The sequence below is a fragment of the Cygnus olor genome, chromosome 3 (genome assembly GCF_009769625.2).
Source record: "Cygnus olor isolate bCygOlo1 chromosome 3, bCygOlo1.pri.v2, whole genome shotgun sequence".
NCBI lineage: Eukaryota > Metazoa > Chordata > Aves > Anseriformes > Anatidae > Cygnus > Cygnus olor.
In genome coordinates, this window is record NC_049171.1 from 102,670,255 (window position 1) to 102,686,583 (window position 16,329).

At 39.5% G+C, this 16,329-nt stretch overlaps 1 protein-coding gene across 4 annotated transcripts in view; it reads right to left on the reverse strand.

Annotated features, from left to right (window-relative positions):
- Nucleotides 1–1,155: 1,155 nt before the first annotated feature.
- Nucleotides 1,156–16,329, reverse strand: part of RPS6KC1 (ribosomal protein S6 kinase C1) — an 88,856-nt gene continuing 73,682 nt past the window's right edge. For all 4 annotated transcript variants that reach the window (XM_040551448.1, XM_040551450.1, XM_040551452.1 and 1 more), the window contains 3 exons: nt 6,100–6,182; nt 5,167–5,262; nt 1,156–2,066 (listed from right to left, as the gene is read on the reverse strand). In XM_040551448.1, coding sequence (XP_040407382.1) covers nt 1,956–2,066; nt 5,167–5,262; nt 6,100–6,182 — 290 coding nt within the window. In that variant the 3' untranslated portion in view covers nt 1,156–1,955. The remainder of the gene's footprint in view (nt 2,067–5,166; nt 5,263–6,099; nt 6,183–16,329) is intronic.

Here is a 16,329-nt window from a genome sequence, read left to right on the forward strand (position 1 = left end):
ATGGAGTCAGGTGGCAGAGGGAAGGGAGGTGTCCCTTGAGCAACGAGCCCTCTCCAGAGTCACAGCCGGGGCAGTGCTGGAAGGAAGCTCTGTATCAGCTTGGTGTCCGCAGTAGAGATTTCCTACCCGCTCGGTGCAGGAAGTTGTTCCTGTGGCTCACCTGAGGGAGTTCCTGTTATGAAGCCAGAGGGTGGTAGGTTGAAACACAGTTTCTGAGAGTGAGGTAATCTTGGACAGCACTCCATAGGCAGTGATACTAGTGACCTGGTTACAACCTGCGGTGTTGTTACAGCCCCTCTGCTGGCCTGGTGATCACAAGAAAGGGAAGAAACAAAAAAAAGAGGGGAGTGGAATAATTTTTAAAGGAAAAAAAAAAGTTTCCAGATTTCCTTTGTTTAAGTGAAGCATTTTCCTTTTCCACTTTATTTGAATACACCGACCTGGTGTCTAACAGATGGAGACTGTGCAGATGCACTTTGGGGAGTGCCCATAAAATACACTGCTAAAATACAAATGGAAGAATACTTTTTTTTTTTTTCTTTTTGGAATTGTAAGTTCAATAATCATTGCTGTCACCTCATTTTCCCAAAGGAGTTTGGCCTTTGTTCTCCGGATAAAGCTGGAAAGAAGTCAGAGAGCGAAAAAAAAAAAAAAAAAAGACAGCAAAGGGAGCATTTAGGAAAGAGTACAGATTCATAATCCATACAAGCATCACAGTGCACAGTATTTGTACATCAGGAACCCGCACAAGCGTGGCTGCTTAGCAGCAACAGCAGTGTACAGCAAAATATTCTGCGTGTCTCGTCTTCTTTTCCCATTCTCCAGACCTTCCTAACAAACAAACAGGTCAGCTCATTGGCTCGCTCCCAAGTCTTACCCACTAGGGTTTGCTAAGAGATGTCACTTAGTCATTTGGCATGAGCAAATCCCAGGCTTCTTCCTGTTCAAGCAGCAGAGTGGGTGAAGGCTCTCTTTGATTTATTAAGACTATTAACAAACAAACAGAAGAGTTCGGAAGCTTCCTCAAGCAGAAGAGCATGAGCAGAAAGGCTTTTTCCTGAAGAAACAGTTAAAAATAGGACACTTAGAGGAAGTGAAGTTCATTAAGTGATGAGTGGTGGCTGCAATGACGAGAGAAGATTTTCTCCTTTTTTAATCCATATATTTATTTAGCATTATGTTTTCTTGCTCCTTATTAGATTGCAAAAGCAGCAGTTATCTGACTGAGGAAAAGAGCTCCCTTTCTGTAGTGACTTTAACATGTAGCTCGTCAAATATAACGGAGTCAAGAGTTTTAAACAGACATTGCCAGCCAACAAAGTACAACATTTGACAGGATTATTTGCCTTTTATATGCTCTTTCCACGGTTTGAAGTGATATGCCATTTTCAAGACACATTCCACAGTATTATGCAACAGCTTTCTTAATTTTTAATGGATATATTATTTTTAATGTGTCAAGTTTTGCATAAAGCATTTTAGTATTTTATTCAGCATATACCATTAATAAATTATTTGTTCCTTCCTCCCCCTGCCCCGCCACAGCTGCACTTAGCATAGCGAAATGGTCTACTGACAGTATAAAAGATATTTTCAACTGGCACACTCTATAGACACTTCCGTCACCAGACAAAGCACCAGGAGGGCATTCCTGTTTCTACTTAGTTGACAAGCTGGCAGTGCTAAACATGCTACCCAGCAGTTTCATCACAAATCACCCTTTGGTGAAAAGATTTACACACACGTAGCAGCCAGTTGCCATAAAAATAAGCTAGCACCCTGTACAATCAGTGATTCCTGTTAAAAAGTGTTCGCTTTTGGCATGATTGGTCCGGCATCCTTTAGTCATAATGTCCAAATGAGCTGGGACGTCCGAAGGAAGCAAGTCAGGGTACTTCTGTGCCAGAGAAACCTGTCCACTTGACCTGAGTTTGTTCAGAGGGCACACGCATCTCTCATCTCACCAGGTCTGCCCATTCTATGAGGGCAAAAAATGGATGAGATTTGATGTCTTCAACACCAGCAACGCCAGCACCAAGACGCTCCGCAGGATTAAACTGCAAAAGCTTGATATAAAAAGAAATATATATATATGTTTCAGTGAGTAAGAACAAAAACAACTGCTTAAAAGTTCCATAAAGGTCTAAGGTAAGGGACATCCTACCGTTTTCCTGCTCTGAGAGTTACTTTTAAGAGTGTGAAGCATACTTGAAATTCCTAAAATCCAGTAAATGCTAGACTCTCGTTTCCTTGAGTCTCAGTGACACAGTCTTCAGAGACTACTGATCACAGCAGGCAATACCCTGAAGCACTGCACATTGGGAGTTCGTTTTAAGCACAACCTCGTTTTTAAAAAGAGAACAGCAGCCAGAGACTACATCTGTAGAACTCTGGACACTGCATTTGCTTCACATTAACTTTTGCTCACACCACTGCATTCAGGCTACATCAGGGACATTGGTCTGTAACTTTCCATTTCATAAGTTGTGAGTTGGTCCTAAAATACCAGGATATTACAGCCTGTTCTCTATTTCCTAAAAAAGTTTTTAAAGAGTTCTACAAATGGATTAAAACTGAGAAATCAAAACTCCAATGGGGGGAAAAAAAAGTGTAATAGCTTCATGGAAATTTCCTAAGATTCAGCACCTCTCTTGCTTTTTATTTGTACATCACATGCTGAATTCATGTGAAAAGGAAATCACAATATTTACATCTGTTTAAAGATACCAATCCATATAAAAGGGAATGCAGAGGTAATACTCCAAAGAGACTAATAAAGACACACAAAAAATATTTTGCAGTTTTAGAGAATTGTTTATACTCTATTCAATTACACCCAGTACAAAGGCAGGGTTTCTTTCTTGCTCTTTCTGCAACAGCTAATGGGATAACTTCTCCCAGTTGTCACTTGGAACAATGTGTATTCATATCTCGATGCACTCAACATCTAAGTGAGTCTACATCCATAAACATATGAATTTACACATTCTAAGATAGCTCTGCTATTTGCAATCATAATGCCACATAATAAAGGTAGCTCAGTGACAGGGAATAGTGCTGCTCTGAGATCTTCCACAAGGCAGCAGAAACAGATGCAGCCAGTGTCCCTCTGCCTTTGCTATAAAAAGCACCAGCAGGGGGAAAGTAAGCACAGGCACTTTCTGCAGTCTGTCTTTTCAGGAGAACTTTAATCTTAGAAAGCAGATGCATCACAAACTGCAAGAGATACCTATTTAAAAGTCACACTGCATATTTTCTTGGTAGTAAAGCCTGGCTGTGCCTGAAAAAAAAAATAAATCTTGGGTGCAAAATGACAAACCAACATAAAAAAATAACAACCCTATTTTTCAGAAGAGCGCCAGAAATACAAAGATCTCTGTTTTCTTAGAAAAATGGCTAAATGAAGGAGGTGTTAACAATGAAGTCACCTGCACTGGAAGCCACAGCAGGAGATGTCTGACAGTTTTCTGTGTAGCTGAACACTGAACCCAGAGTTATTCTGTGATGCTTTGACCTGTTTACCCTTGGCAGTGGGGGGAAGGAAAGTCGCAATGACAAATTGCTATCCATGCCAAGAGAGCTTTCTTCCTTTTCCTGACAAGGCTTCCTCAACAATGAATGGCAGCTTCCTTGGATAGTCACACAACAAAAATGTGATTTACTAGCTCATATAGCTGAGCCTCCACCTGACAAGTCACCGGCCTGTACTAGAAGGCTTAACTGAACGGGCACTGGGGTGCCTGTTCTCTGAACAGATACAACCTTGTAATACATCTGCAAGTGGCAGAGATATATTTGCCACTTAGGTTGGCATATTTGAAAACAGGCAATACGTTAGTCCACAACAAAGAACAATCCTGTAGTGGCAGGGAAAAGTGGACTGAATGACTTAGTCTGTCTTCACTTCTACTCTTCTAGATGGGAAGAATTCCCTTCATCAAGTGTGGTTTTGCTTTTCCTTATCCATTTAAGTCACGTAGCACCTGTGAGTGAGGGCAACAATTTGCTACCATCTAAAAATATAAATGCAGATTACACAAAAATGGGATTTTTCTGTAGTCACTTCCCTCCCTGCCCTTGCCAGAAACACACAGATGAATGTGAAAGTGCTTTCACTGCATGCCACCTAGTCAAAATCGGAGGTCCAAACTTCTGCTTGCACTTCCATTAATCGCTTCACAGTAATGGCAAAGAAATCAATCTGTCACTGGGTCTTTTGACTTACTGCATTTCCAAAACGTCCTCCCTTAATTTTCTTGAAAAACTGCTTTTTCCATTCTGCTCTGTTCAGGCCTATATCTAAAGTGATGTCGTTACTGATGTATTCACTAGCCAGAAACTCTTCATTCAAAGCTGAACTCCATAGTTCATACACATTACTTATTCTGCTCAAGTGGAGTAGGTCAGATCCAGGCTTCACTTCCACAGTTAGGTCAAAATTAACTAGCGGAAGAGAGAGAGTGTTCTGATATTCAAGACCCTGTACATACAAGTTTATTTTCTCAGCCATTACTACCTAACAGTAAACTAAAAGTAGCACTCAATACTATTCCCATTAGTTTGAAATTACACAGTAAATCACTCTGGAAGGTTGTCTGTATTTTGAGAAGTATCCCACCTGGCCTTTTGTCAAACCTACCAGATATCTTCTTATAAAATTCATACTATTCACATTTGGAAGTACTGTTCTCAACAAATATCACCCAGGTTTCCTGGAGAACAGCAACAGATTTTCAACCACAACAAGGTCATCATTTCTAATTAGTGTGTTACAGGTTTCATGGTACTTAGAGCTATCTTGCTGAATTGGCTTCAATATTTTTTAGTTTAATTTAGTTCATCACAAATGTTTCCATTAACAGTTAGGACAGGATTCCAAAAATGGTCAAGTATCACTGACAGGTGTTTCCAAAGCACTCAGCACTGACCAAACACGTTCTTCAGAGAAATGGCAAAGCACTCTGGTTTTCTACAGAGACAGAAGTCAAAGTTTCCAGAAGCAACAAGACAGCAGGACAAAAATCATCAGTGCTGACAAAAGACTCATCCACATTCCTTTCAGCAGCCTTCTGTTCTTACATTTACTTCACCAGAACAGCTCAAGTATGCAAGTATTTGTCCAGATTGCTTGTGTACCCATTGAAAATGAATTTCCCCCTCAATTACCTGCTGAATCAGTGATCTGGCCTCCTTTGATACATGGTCTGGTATACTCAAAGAAGTGTGTGTGTTTATTCCTGATGGATGGCACTCAACCAGAGTCTGGGGAAAAAAAAGAAAAACAAGTCAGATCCATTTATTGATTCAGAAAATGTAGTACTGGATTATCTTCTAGTATACATATAAATTAACACAAATAGCCAAAAGTTCAGTGCTTCCTAGTCTGAAGTATTGATTCTGGAAGGAGTGTCTATAGGTACTACATCCCCCTGGAGACATGCTTATAGAACATTTACACCACGGTGCTCTTGCTCTACTGCTCAAACTTAAAAAGTTTTGGGGTTTGGTGAACCTCACTTTTCCTCATGTGGAACTGCACGAGCAATCAATCACTGGTTTGATTTGGCCAACCTTGGAGTACTGAAAATGGCATTCCCAAGGGGTGGTGACGTCTTCCAGCTTCCTGCTTCCATACTAGATCATGTTGCATCATCACATCAGCCTGATATCTCATAATGAAAGCAATTCACCAAGAGAGTCTGCTCAAGCTTGAGTTCGTGTGTCACTGTGACACATGGCTTCTATACTGTACCAAAGAATACCTCTGAAACTAACAGGAAAGGGAAAAAAGTTAGGGAAAAAAAATAATGTTCAGAAGAAATGTTAGACAATTTTGATTTTCCTGTGGTTCAGAGGGCAACATGGCTTTTGGTTATTCTTTACAACCCTGAGCTCAATACAGCTTTATTGAATTACTCTGCAGAAGCTTGAGCATGTTTACTATCTCTGGTCCCATGAGGACCTAGCAGAACTAGGCGACTCATGTCTGCAAAGCACATCCAGGTTCAACAAGCAAGGAAATCACAATTGGGCACACCACTTGTGAGAAACTACTGGTCATCACATCAGTTTTATAAAGTAACTTGACCCCAGCCCTACCTTCCCAGTGAGGAGTTCAAAAAGAATGGCACCCAGGCTCCACCAGTCACAGGCTTCTGTCTCTTCTAGGATAGCTCCAACCTCTAAACACGAGACATTTCAATTAATATTAAAAAGGTCAGTTACACCTTCAAAATTAACATATATTTACAAGGTGACTGTTTAATGCTGACAGAACATATACTAAATACCACAGAGCTTTCATTACGCCTGCAATTTAGTTAGCCCTTTAGCCACCTACAGATTGCATTGTTCAAACACAGCAGCACTATACATTTCATGCATAATTTGCTTTTTCCTTGCACACACAGGCATTTTCAAGACTTGTAGGAACTATAGTGAGGATTCTGCTACACTGGACTAAAACGGGACAGTGACAGATGGCAAAGCAAAACATATTTAGAGAATTTACCCTGGTAAGAGGAGCTGGACTGGCAAGTTTGACCTGAGGCATCCACAAAAGCAGCACAAGAGATGTTATAATAGTCCAGTGCATGCTTTAATTTTGTCTTGGAGAGCAGGATTCATCTCAAGGATAACCAGCACTCTTTGCTGAGATCATCATGGTAGGCTTTTCACAATAGCCTCTCATCCCTTGGGAACTAGTTGGAGATGCTAAATCTGCTTCATAAAGCCTAGTTACAGCTAGCAACTGTGCTGCTCCAGCTCAGCCTAAACTCACTTTAGCTACCTAGGAGCAAAAATTTGCTTTCCCTAGCACCCAGCAAGAATCCAGTGCCATCTTATTGCTGTCCATGCACAAGAGACAGCGGAGAGGTAAGGACTTGTAAAAGCCATTGCCATCCACATTCGTGTGTTCAACAGCACGATGCATGCAGCAAACTTGGCCTTCACTGACTCAGGCTTTAAACTACAAAAATTATTGAATACAAACACATTGCACAGTCTGCTCTAAATCAGGCAGAAAAACAGATTGCAATGAAGTCTTCATTTTGACTGTCAAAAATGCAGAAGCTGCACTAAAATAGCTTTGGTGGCAAAAGACACACCAGATTCCCAGCAGAGGACAACAATTAGCATATAGTCACATAGCTGTTGCTGTGAAAAGCATTGTGGCACGTTAGAAAAATCTTGCTCATCATTTTATGGAGCCTAGCGTGCGCATGGCCAAGGAGAAGCACAGATGAGTCAGACTCCAGTGTCAGGGAAAGGAACACGCCAGACCCAGACCTTCCCCAGAGAGCACAGGGGCTTGCAGAGGGCTGCCCCCTTGGGGAAGATGCTCAGCACCTTAAAGGACTATGCAGGGTTTGCTGCTGCAAGAGCATAGGAGGATGGCTCTGACATTGTTTCTTTAGGTAAAATATTCGTATCACATTCAGTGTATGTGATATACATTGAAAAATTATTTTTCCTTTTTTTTTTTTTTCCTCCTCAGTTAATGGCATTTGAATGCCCAACAGATTAACTGTAAGGGTGGCACACGTTAGAATTCATTCCACTCCTTATAGACTACTATTTCTATCAGTACAGAGAAACTTTTACAAAGATCTAACAGCACCAACATGAGCAACTGTACTGGTATAATTACTTGCATTTTTAAATCGTTTTAAGATCACAGGGATCTAGATAATCTCAAGGTAAATTGAGACAACTTGTGTAAAAATCAAAATCTATTCTTACAATTTAATTTTGCTTTATTTTAGAAAGAGAGACCTTCTTGATAAATGTCCTCTAAAAAAACTCAGGCCTTTCCACATGAAACAGCTGGCAAAAAGTTTCCACAGCATCTCTCAGTAAAACCTATTGAACAGAAATGCCTTTCCAGTCTGACTGCAACATTTAGTGCTAGGAAATCACAATGATATACATTCAGACACAGGATAATATGAAAAAAAAATAAAATCTAAAGACAAAAACTTTAGGCATCTTTAGAGGGGAGTTTTCCTTCCTGGGTGTCTTTAATCCTAGACTAAGACTTACTACTGTAAGAGCACTTCCAGTATACAACAAGCCAAAACAAACGTCACTGCAGAACTCTTACAAGAAGAGCACTGAACTCTTCCACCACTGTTGTCCATGAGCAAAACAACACAGATGGGATAAAATGAGAAGAGTCGAGCTGTGCATAGTCCTCTCCATATGGAAAGGCTCTGACTGGGTTCTCATGCACAGAGCAGAAATTGTCTGATAAGTCATCTAAACCAACACAGAGGAGAAAATGGAGAATTCAGCTGAGGGGAAGATCTAAATATCCTTTTTTACAAAAAATGAAATATAAGCTCCACTTTTCTTCCCATTGTCCACTGCCTGCTGTCCTGCTGCTTTCCCTAGGTCCCACAGTTTCCTTACTTTGGACTAATACTAATGCTTTCCTTAAAACATAAAAATAAAAAAAAATCCATGTGAATACTACAGATAAACATGTGTTGTTTACATTCCCTTACTTCGAACAGGTCACATTACTTCTGATGCAGTACACCGATCGTAATAAGTTCAGGATATCACATCAATATTACTGCATTTTATCTTGACTACACATCATGGGAAAATTTAGAAACTATAGATTATGAAGTGCTTTCAAGTGATACAGAGTAGCTAGCTAATGTAATATACCACGCAGGGCATATGCTTTTTTTAAAGCTTTAATATTGCCATAAATCTGAACTACAATATCTGCCTTCACTAAGAAAACATTTTCATCTCAATCCATCAGCAAAGTAATTTAGACAATAAATGGTAGCGACCCATAAGCCTAAGTGAATAACATGGGGATATTTGTGCCAGTTCTTTACTTCATGAACCTTGAAATCAAGGACCTTATCCACATTTGTACAAACATAAACACGCGTGCACACGTGCATGGTGTTGAGGTTTCCAGGATTGGCAATATAAAATTTGCAGAAAAAAATATTCATATTTACAAATACAAAAAAAGAATCCTTTGAAATTGGAGAAAGAAAAAGTAGGGTGAAAAAAAATCAGTAGCTCTTCCAACTTTATTGTAACTTCATTACAAGGAAAAGCTTCTTTCTTTTCCTTTCCCAGTGCATGCCCACACGATAGCTAGCACCAACTGGCGCATGTGAATCACAAAACTAAATTCCAGCACAGAAACACTATCAACAGCAGCAGTTGGGGTAACTGAAGGGAAGGAGATTTGTAAATGCTATCAGATTCAGAGAGAGACAGATGGCACAGGTAAACAGCTTCTCTTCCCAGCACTGTCCTTCTGAGCAGCTGGTCTCAACTGAAAGGCCATTTCTTTATGGTTTCCATACTTATCTCAATATTTGCATTATACACAGCAACACCTTACTTCCTGATACGGGATCTGTAGCTGACAACGTGCTGTATTTTTAAAGAGAAGTGCCAGTCCTAAAGAAGAAAAGCAGAACTTCACCTCTTTTGAACACACATCCTTGATGATGTTATTAATACCAAGACTGATTTACTCATTCTTCCTACAGGACCTTAAGCTGAAATACACCCTTTCATACTAAAGGACTTCAAAGGCTTTTACTACCACACCTCAAGCATTTTCTCCCAGGTATGGTTTCTTCCAGGGCTCCTGATGACCCCATACTAGTTAAAATAAAAGAAGCCAGGCTTAAACCTAGTCAGGTGGACTTGGAAATTCACTGTGCCACTGAGACCAGGTCACTTGCAAATGATCAGAAAGAAAAAGTCAATCAAACTTTGTAGGATAAATTGTAGCATCCAAAAAATACATCTGAATTAGGAAAAATACATCTGAATTAGGAAAAACAGCTGAAAGCAGCTCACAAGAAAATAGGCTCAGTGTGGAAGTACTGCTTCTGAACACGTGAGAATCAGGGTGGGCTTTGCATTGAGATGGCTTTCCTGGAATTAAGAAGGGAGCATTTGACTCTTAGTGGATTGATAAGAATTTCAAAACCGGAGGCATCCCTCTCCCTCACTCTGCCTTTCTAGCAGAAACAGCAGAGCTTCAAGCATCGTCTCTGCACTGATCTGAAAACAAGGACACCCATCTGAACTGCCATCAGGTGTCTGAAACCATTAAGGAGGAAATGGACCTGTCTAACATCCTGAAAGCATCAGACACGTTTTCCCCTTCTGCTGCCATTAAGATAAACAGCATCGCACAAAAAAACATTAGAGTCCCTTCGGAAATTCTATTTACCTTACACTCATTTAATTTTAAAAGCTTACTATTTTATCTTATTTTAATATCTATAAATGTAAAGAAGCATTTGCAGAGAACCAAGTAAAATGAGTCCAAGCTAATTTACTCTATGCAGATTCAGTCAGCCAAGATATGAGGTACAGTCACTACATAATACATCACACAAGCAATCCACTCATAATGCTTTGCCTAAAATGCTTTAGCAATTTATAAAACACAGTATTGAACCATCTACAGTTAAGTATAAAAAGTTTATCATGGTCTTTAAACAATAAAGTAGTGAGGCAAGTCCAATGAACATCTGCTAAGATCAAATGAAGTATGAAAATAGGAAGTTTCATCTTAAAGGTACTTAATAACATATGAGCTTCTATGTTCCTCTTTGGAAGAAATTTCCTCATGTCACTAACAGAAAAAAAAAATAGAGGCAACTATATTTTTTCTTCCTTTTAGCAACGCAAGATGGAATTAAAACTTCCTCTAAAATAATCAGGTGACAATAGAGACAAAGAAACCTTTTACTGCTCTGTTATCAAAAGAAAGCAAACACCATTTAACCCTTCAGCTATCTCTGTTGATTTTCAAAAGGCGTCTTCTATACTATCTACAAGTTTCAGCTGCATTATTTAAAAGAAAAATGGAAAAAGAAAAGAAACCACAAATAGGTGAATTAGTTTCTTGCAGAGTTATTAACTGCCTTTTACACCAGCCAGACTGAATTACCAGATTCTTCTAACAGCTTCACTACATCTCGCTGCTTACTCTAGTTAGAGTGTCTGCAAAAACCACAAGATCAGGTACTTCGCCTAAAACACGCAGTGTACTTGCAACATGCCTGAGTGCCCAGGCACACCACATTATTTTCAGAAAATACCTGCTACTCCCTCCAAACCTCTGCTTTTAATTACCTACTCCAGGCTTATGCCATCCTGCTATTTCAGGAGCAGTCAGCTGTTAGTGTTTTCTGCGGGACACTCAGGTGCCTTTGGAGAGCTGTACACCTCCAAACGGTTGTACAATTGTTACTCCCAGCTTCACAATAATCACTACTTTTTCTGCAGCTTCAGACCTTTTCTCGTTATTCACACCAGCCGTGTAGTTTCATGTTAATGTTCAGTCCCCTTTCTTATTGCCAGTGCTTTTAAAATCAAGCTGGCCTGTCCTTCTACACTTTTGCCCATTCAAAAGCCCTGTTCTTCCTTTCCTTTTTAGGATCGTCCTGAAACATTAATGTCACACAAAAAGCTATAACAGTCAGAAACAAAATTGAGGAAGTCCAGTCTTACACTATAGCCATGAGACCAACCCACCCCTCGACACCTCTCACGGTCAATGGCACTTTAATCCGCCACCGTTATTTTGCTTCTTAAACAATCTACTCCAAATTAAATGACTATAATACAAAATAGCAGAATTTAATGAGTGCCTGCAAATTTCTACTGAAAAACACACGCACATAATATGCATGTTTTCCAGCATCAAATATCTATTTGGTAAATAGAGGCAGACCATTTTTGTCTTGTGCAGAAAATAAAAATTATAGCACACAGGCTAATAATAGCATCCAGCAATTTTTATTTTAATGCCATATGCTTTAGGTTATCAGCTGCACTTCACATCTGTATTTTCAATCGTCTACAAGTAGAAGTTACATCTTCATTTGGGAGCATGAAAATCAGGCTGCACACTGAAACATTTTGGTCTGTTTTGGGGCAAAATCGTTTACCTAGAAAGCCTTCTTTTTAGTTACATTTTGCATTGTGTACAATTAGTATCAGGTTAGATAAAACCAAATATAACATATATTTATATGCAGGCTTCTGTGAAGGCTAGTTTACGTCAGTAAGGCTTGATTATAGCACACAGCTTCTGAAAGCATGAGAGTAATACAATGCATTACTGATGGCCAGTTTCCTACTTCTATTTCCTACAAAGCTAAGCTTCCCGATCTCAATAAGCAAGTCTCCAGTTTTTAGTAAATGCAGCGTGGAGAAAACTCACGGTGTGGACAAGAAAGAAAAAAAGACTCCGACGAGAGCACAGTTCTGAAATCTCATCCTCTGGTAACTCCACAGGGATACGACAGAACTTATCCCCGGTGCTGGAAAGAGAGCTTAGAGAGCGTAAATAAAACACCTCATTCATACACTGTATTTACATGTTACGTTAGACCAGCAAGCCACTTCTACGACATCCTGCTTTACAGGTTAGCTTGAAAAAGTACCTAAAAGATTTCTCTTTACATGTAAATCCTCGACTTAATCTGTTTTAGTTGGAAACAGACCCGACTAGCCTGTGGCTTTAGACGATCTTGTCTTTCTCATAAGTATTAAGCACACTATGGAGGGGCTTTCTAAAAAGAAAAGTTACCCATTTTATTTTAAAACTCACACTATCAAGAATGGAAAATAATTGTTACTCTGCTTAAAAGGTAACAACATTTTGTATTTAGGATCACAAAGATTGCAAAACCGATACTTAAATAACAGAAGGCGATCATTTGCATTTCAAAATTCATCTATCTTGCTTTTCCCTCAATTAGACCAAAACATGTTGATTCACAGGTTTGTGTGTGCGTTTGTTTCTTTTTTAAACTTATTTATAGTGCAGAATAATGGCCCCCCTGCTAGGTTGGCATTTGCTCAAGTTTCTGTCCGTGTAAATTGAATCTGTTACTGGAATTTTCCCCCCTTCAGAATACCAAGGCACATTAACCAAGAGATAAAGAGATACGCTGCTGATACTATCAGCCACCGGGCAGGTGGATAACGTGAGGGATTTTTTTGTTAGTTTTTGTGGGGTTTTTTGGACAAATATGTGATAAGAGTTCTCAGGGGGCACTGAGAGCAAAGGGCTATTTAAACAGAAGTGAATCATTCTCGTCTGATCTGCTAATAACTTTGTATTCAGACATCAGCTGCTTCGCACACTTTAAAACACCCAGAAAACAAAATTACTGTAGAGAAAAGTAAAAACCAAAGAAAGCACAACAAAACATGTGAGCCTCACATTAGTCACCTTAACCGTATTAACACGGCAGAAAATCTCGGTGACAAGTGCTTAATTTCTTCTTTAAAAGCAAACAGGTTATTCTTGGCCAAAACCCCCACAGTTTTACTTGAAGTGGTGTTGAGTTTATAGGGGATGATTTATAATCCGCCATTTCCCTGGTGGTTTAGAGAAACAACATTTGACTTATCATAGGTGAACAGCAAAGATTTAGTTTGGCCATTAATCAAAGTATAGCACGGGCTCTACTTTCAAGCATCTGCAGCTTTGTTGTTCCAGTAGTTGCTTCAGCATCAACTAGTTTTTTAAGTAGAAATATGCGGGAGTAAAAAGACTTAGCCCGTTTTACCAAGATTCAATGGCACTACAACACTCTACAACTCCGAGCTTGTAAGTACAACCCTTGTATGCAAATCCTTGCAAATAAACCTCGTCTTCAGCCTCCAGCCCTTCTGCGAAGTGAGGCAAATTAGAGGCAGCAAGAGCCACAGCAACATCCATTAATGGTACAATGCCACCTGCCGTCACCAGTGCACAAGTGCAGCTTCTTGCCGAAGATTTATTCCTGCTTTTAATTTACGCACGATATAATACGACAATTGCTATTTCAAACAGAATGAAGCATACTGTCAGCAGGAAACAGCACGCAGCTATTTAAACTATTCCATCCCCCATCTTTCTGACACTTCTCCATTTATAATGGTTGGATTTATTCTGTTACTTTATACATATGCTGCATAATCCCTTTTATATGCATGCAGTCAACAACTCTCCATTTTTCATAGGATAACAGGAGCTGAGCAAGCCCTCGCTATCCACCGCGGAAAGGATCTGATCGCTGCTTCTGTACCGACACCACCTTCCTTTGCTTTAATACACAGTTACACGCTTGGGTATGAAAACCTCAAACACAAACTCCTAGGGTCCTGTAAGCAAACCCCAGCACACAGCTGGACTTCTCCCCTCCCCTGAGTCTGAAGAGCTTCAACATCAATATGTTATTACCCCTAGCCCCTCCAGAAATTAGATTCTGATATATGAATTGTAGAATTTAGATCCCATATTTTCCTCCAACCAATAAAGCAACTTAAAATTCAAATACACCCTCAGACACTTCACCGCTAAGCACATTATATAACTTGTAAAAGAGTAACACCTAAAACCTTACCAATTAAAAAGATAAAATGGTTTCAAGTACATTTTTATATCTTTCACATAACTCTGCAATACAATTTCCTACCTATTTTAAATTGAATATATCCTGCAATCTATTTAACTTCCACATTCACTCTCTCCTTTTTCTACCTATGAAATTTGCTCCTCAAAAACCAATGCAGACCTGTTCTCAGACTGTAACACAAGACCCTAACAGATAGTGCTTTGGCAAAGACATCTTCCCTTTTCTGCATACTTTTAACGAGAGCATTAAAATAACAAAAAATCGAAAGTATGTTACATATAAACTTACCATATCCAAAACCTACTCTGTCCTGAGCTCAGATGAAAACACACACCAAGCTAAACACACGCAGACAAAATTTGCCAAGCCAAGTTTCACTGCATCTTCCAGTTAGAAGTGAAAAGGAGAGGTCAAGTACCCAGAGGTATGGCAACACAGCCCACAACACCGGACACACCAGGAACATTCAAAACAAGATAAAGACTCACTTTGAGTCACTTTATTTAGTCGCTGTGTTGTATTATGAAGAAATAAATAAATAAATCATAAGACCTGATTAAATTTCATGAAGATCACTAGTTCATCTCTACAAAATTGCAGCCTTTTCTTCAGCAGGAAAAAAGCAAGCTGTGAGAAACATTTCTGATCAATTCTAAAGAGCAATTGAAAAAGAATTAAAAAAAAAACAAACCACAAACTCGCCAATTTACCTTAGCATCCTGAATTGAAACACAACTACCATTTCAAAATGGTTAACCAGGAAGCTGCTTGAGGAGCAATTGTCATGATAAAGGAGAGGGAGAGACGGACTCCAGGGACACCACACACTTCTCAAAGGGAAAAACAATCATCCAAGTAAGGCCTGTTTTCCTGTAACGTTGGAGTGTTCCTAAAGAAAGCCCACTAATGGGATTATTTTTATTAATACTGATCAAATGTTTTAGGGCAAGACTTTGCAGCAGCAGTAACCCTAAGAAAGTTACTTTGGCCTCAGCTATACACGTTATTTAAGGTATGCATGGTAAATCTTTACACAAAACAAAAATGGCTCCAAAATATATTTTGCACTGCTAAGTTATTGCAAGTACTACTCTACTATGCAAAAATTATCATGAAATAGCTACACTAAAATCTGAGTACACTCTGAACAAATAACGCTAAGATCAAGAAATACGAAAGGTAAGACTCATAGAGCAGTATCAGTTCACCTGTCTTGCGCCTACCTAATATTTGCACTTGCAAATCACCCTGCAGCTCACAGTTACAGACACACAAAGCAAACTCCAGTTTGGGGTAGGGCAGAGAGGAGAGGGCAACTTAACCAAGAAAAACCCAGATGGATACCACACCTGTGCTGTGAGGTGGAAATAATGATGGTGCAGAAAACTTTATTCTTGCATATGGGGAGTTCTAAATATTATTTCAACTGCTCCCTAAACACTTAATTACTGCAGGAGTTGGCTGGTTGGGGCTTAGGGGGCAAAAAAAAGAAAAAAGCTTCTCTTTGGATCCTCATTAAAACACAGAAAAATTAAGCTTTGACTTTCACAGCTCATTAATGGTGACAGGGTGGGAAAAGGCTGCGCTTCCATCCTTACTACTGCTCAACTGGGGAGAGCTCTGAACGAGGCTGAGGTAGGGAGGCAGGAAAATGCCTCCTTCTATCACAACAGAGCACATGTTGTCAACCAGGGCACGCTTCTATTCCACAACCACAAGAAGTGCTGTGAGGCTCAAAAAGCAGGGATTCCCCAGTTTTCCTGTTCTTAAATTAAAGTGGGGTGACAGTAGAGCAAAGGTGCTGGTTTTGCTTTGATAATAAAGCATTTGTTTTCTGTTTCTCTGTAATACCTGCCATTTCCCTTTTAACTCGCACCTGGATAGCAAAGATTTTATTTACTATTAATCTCAA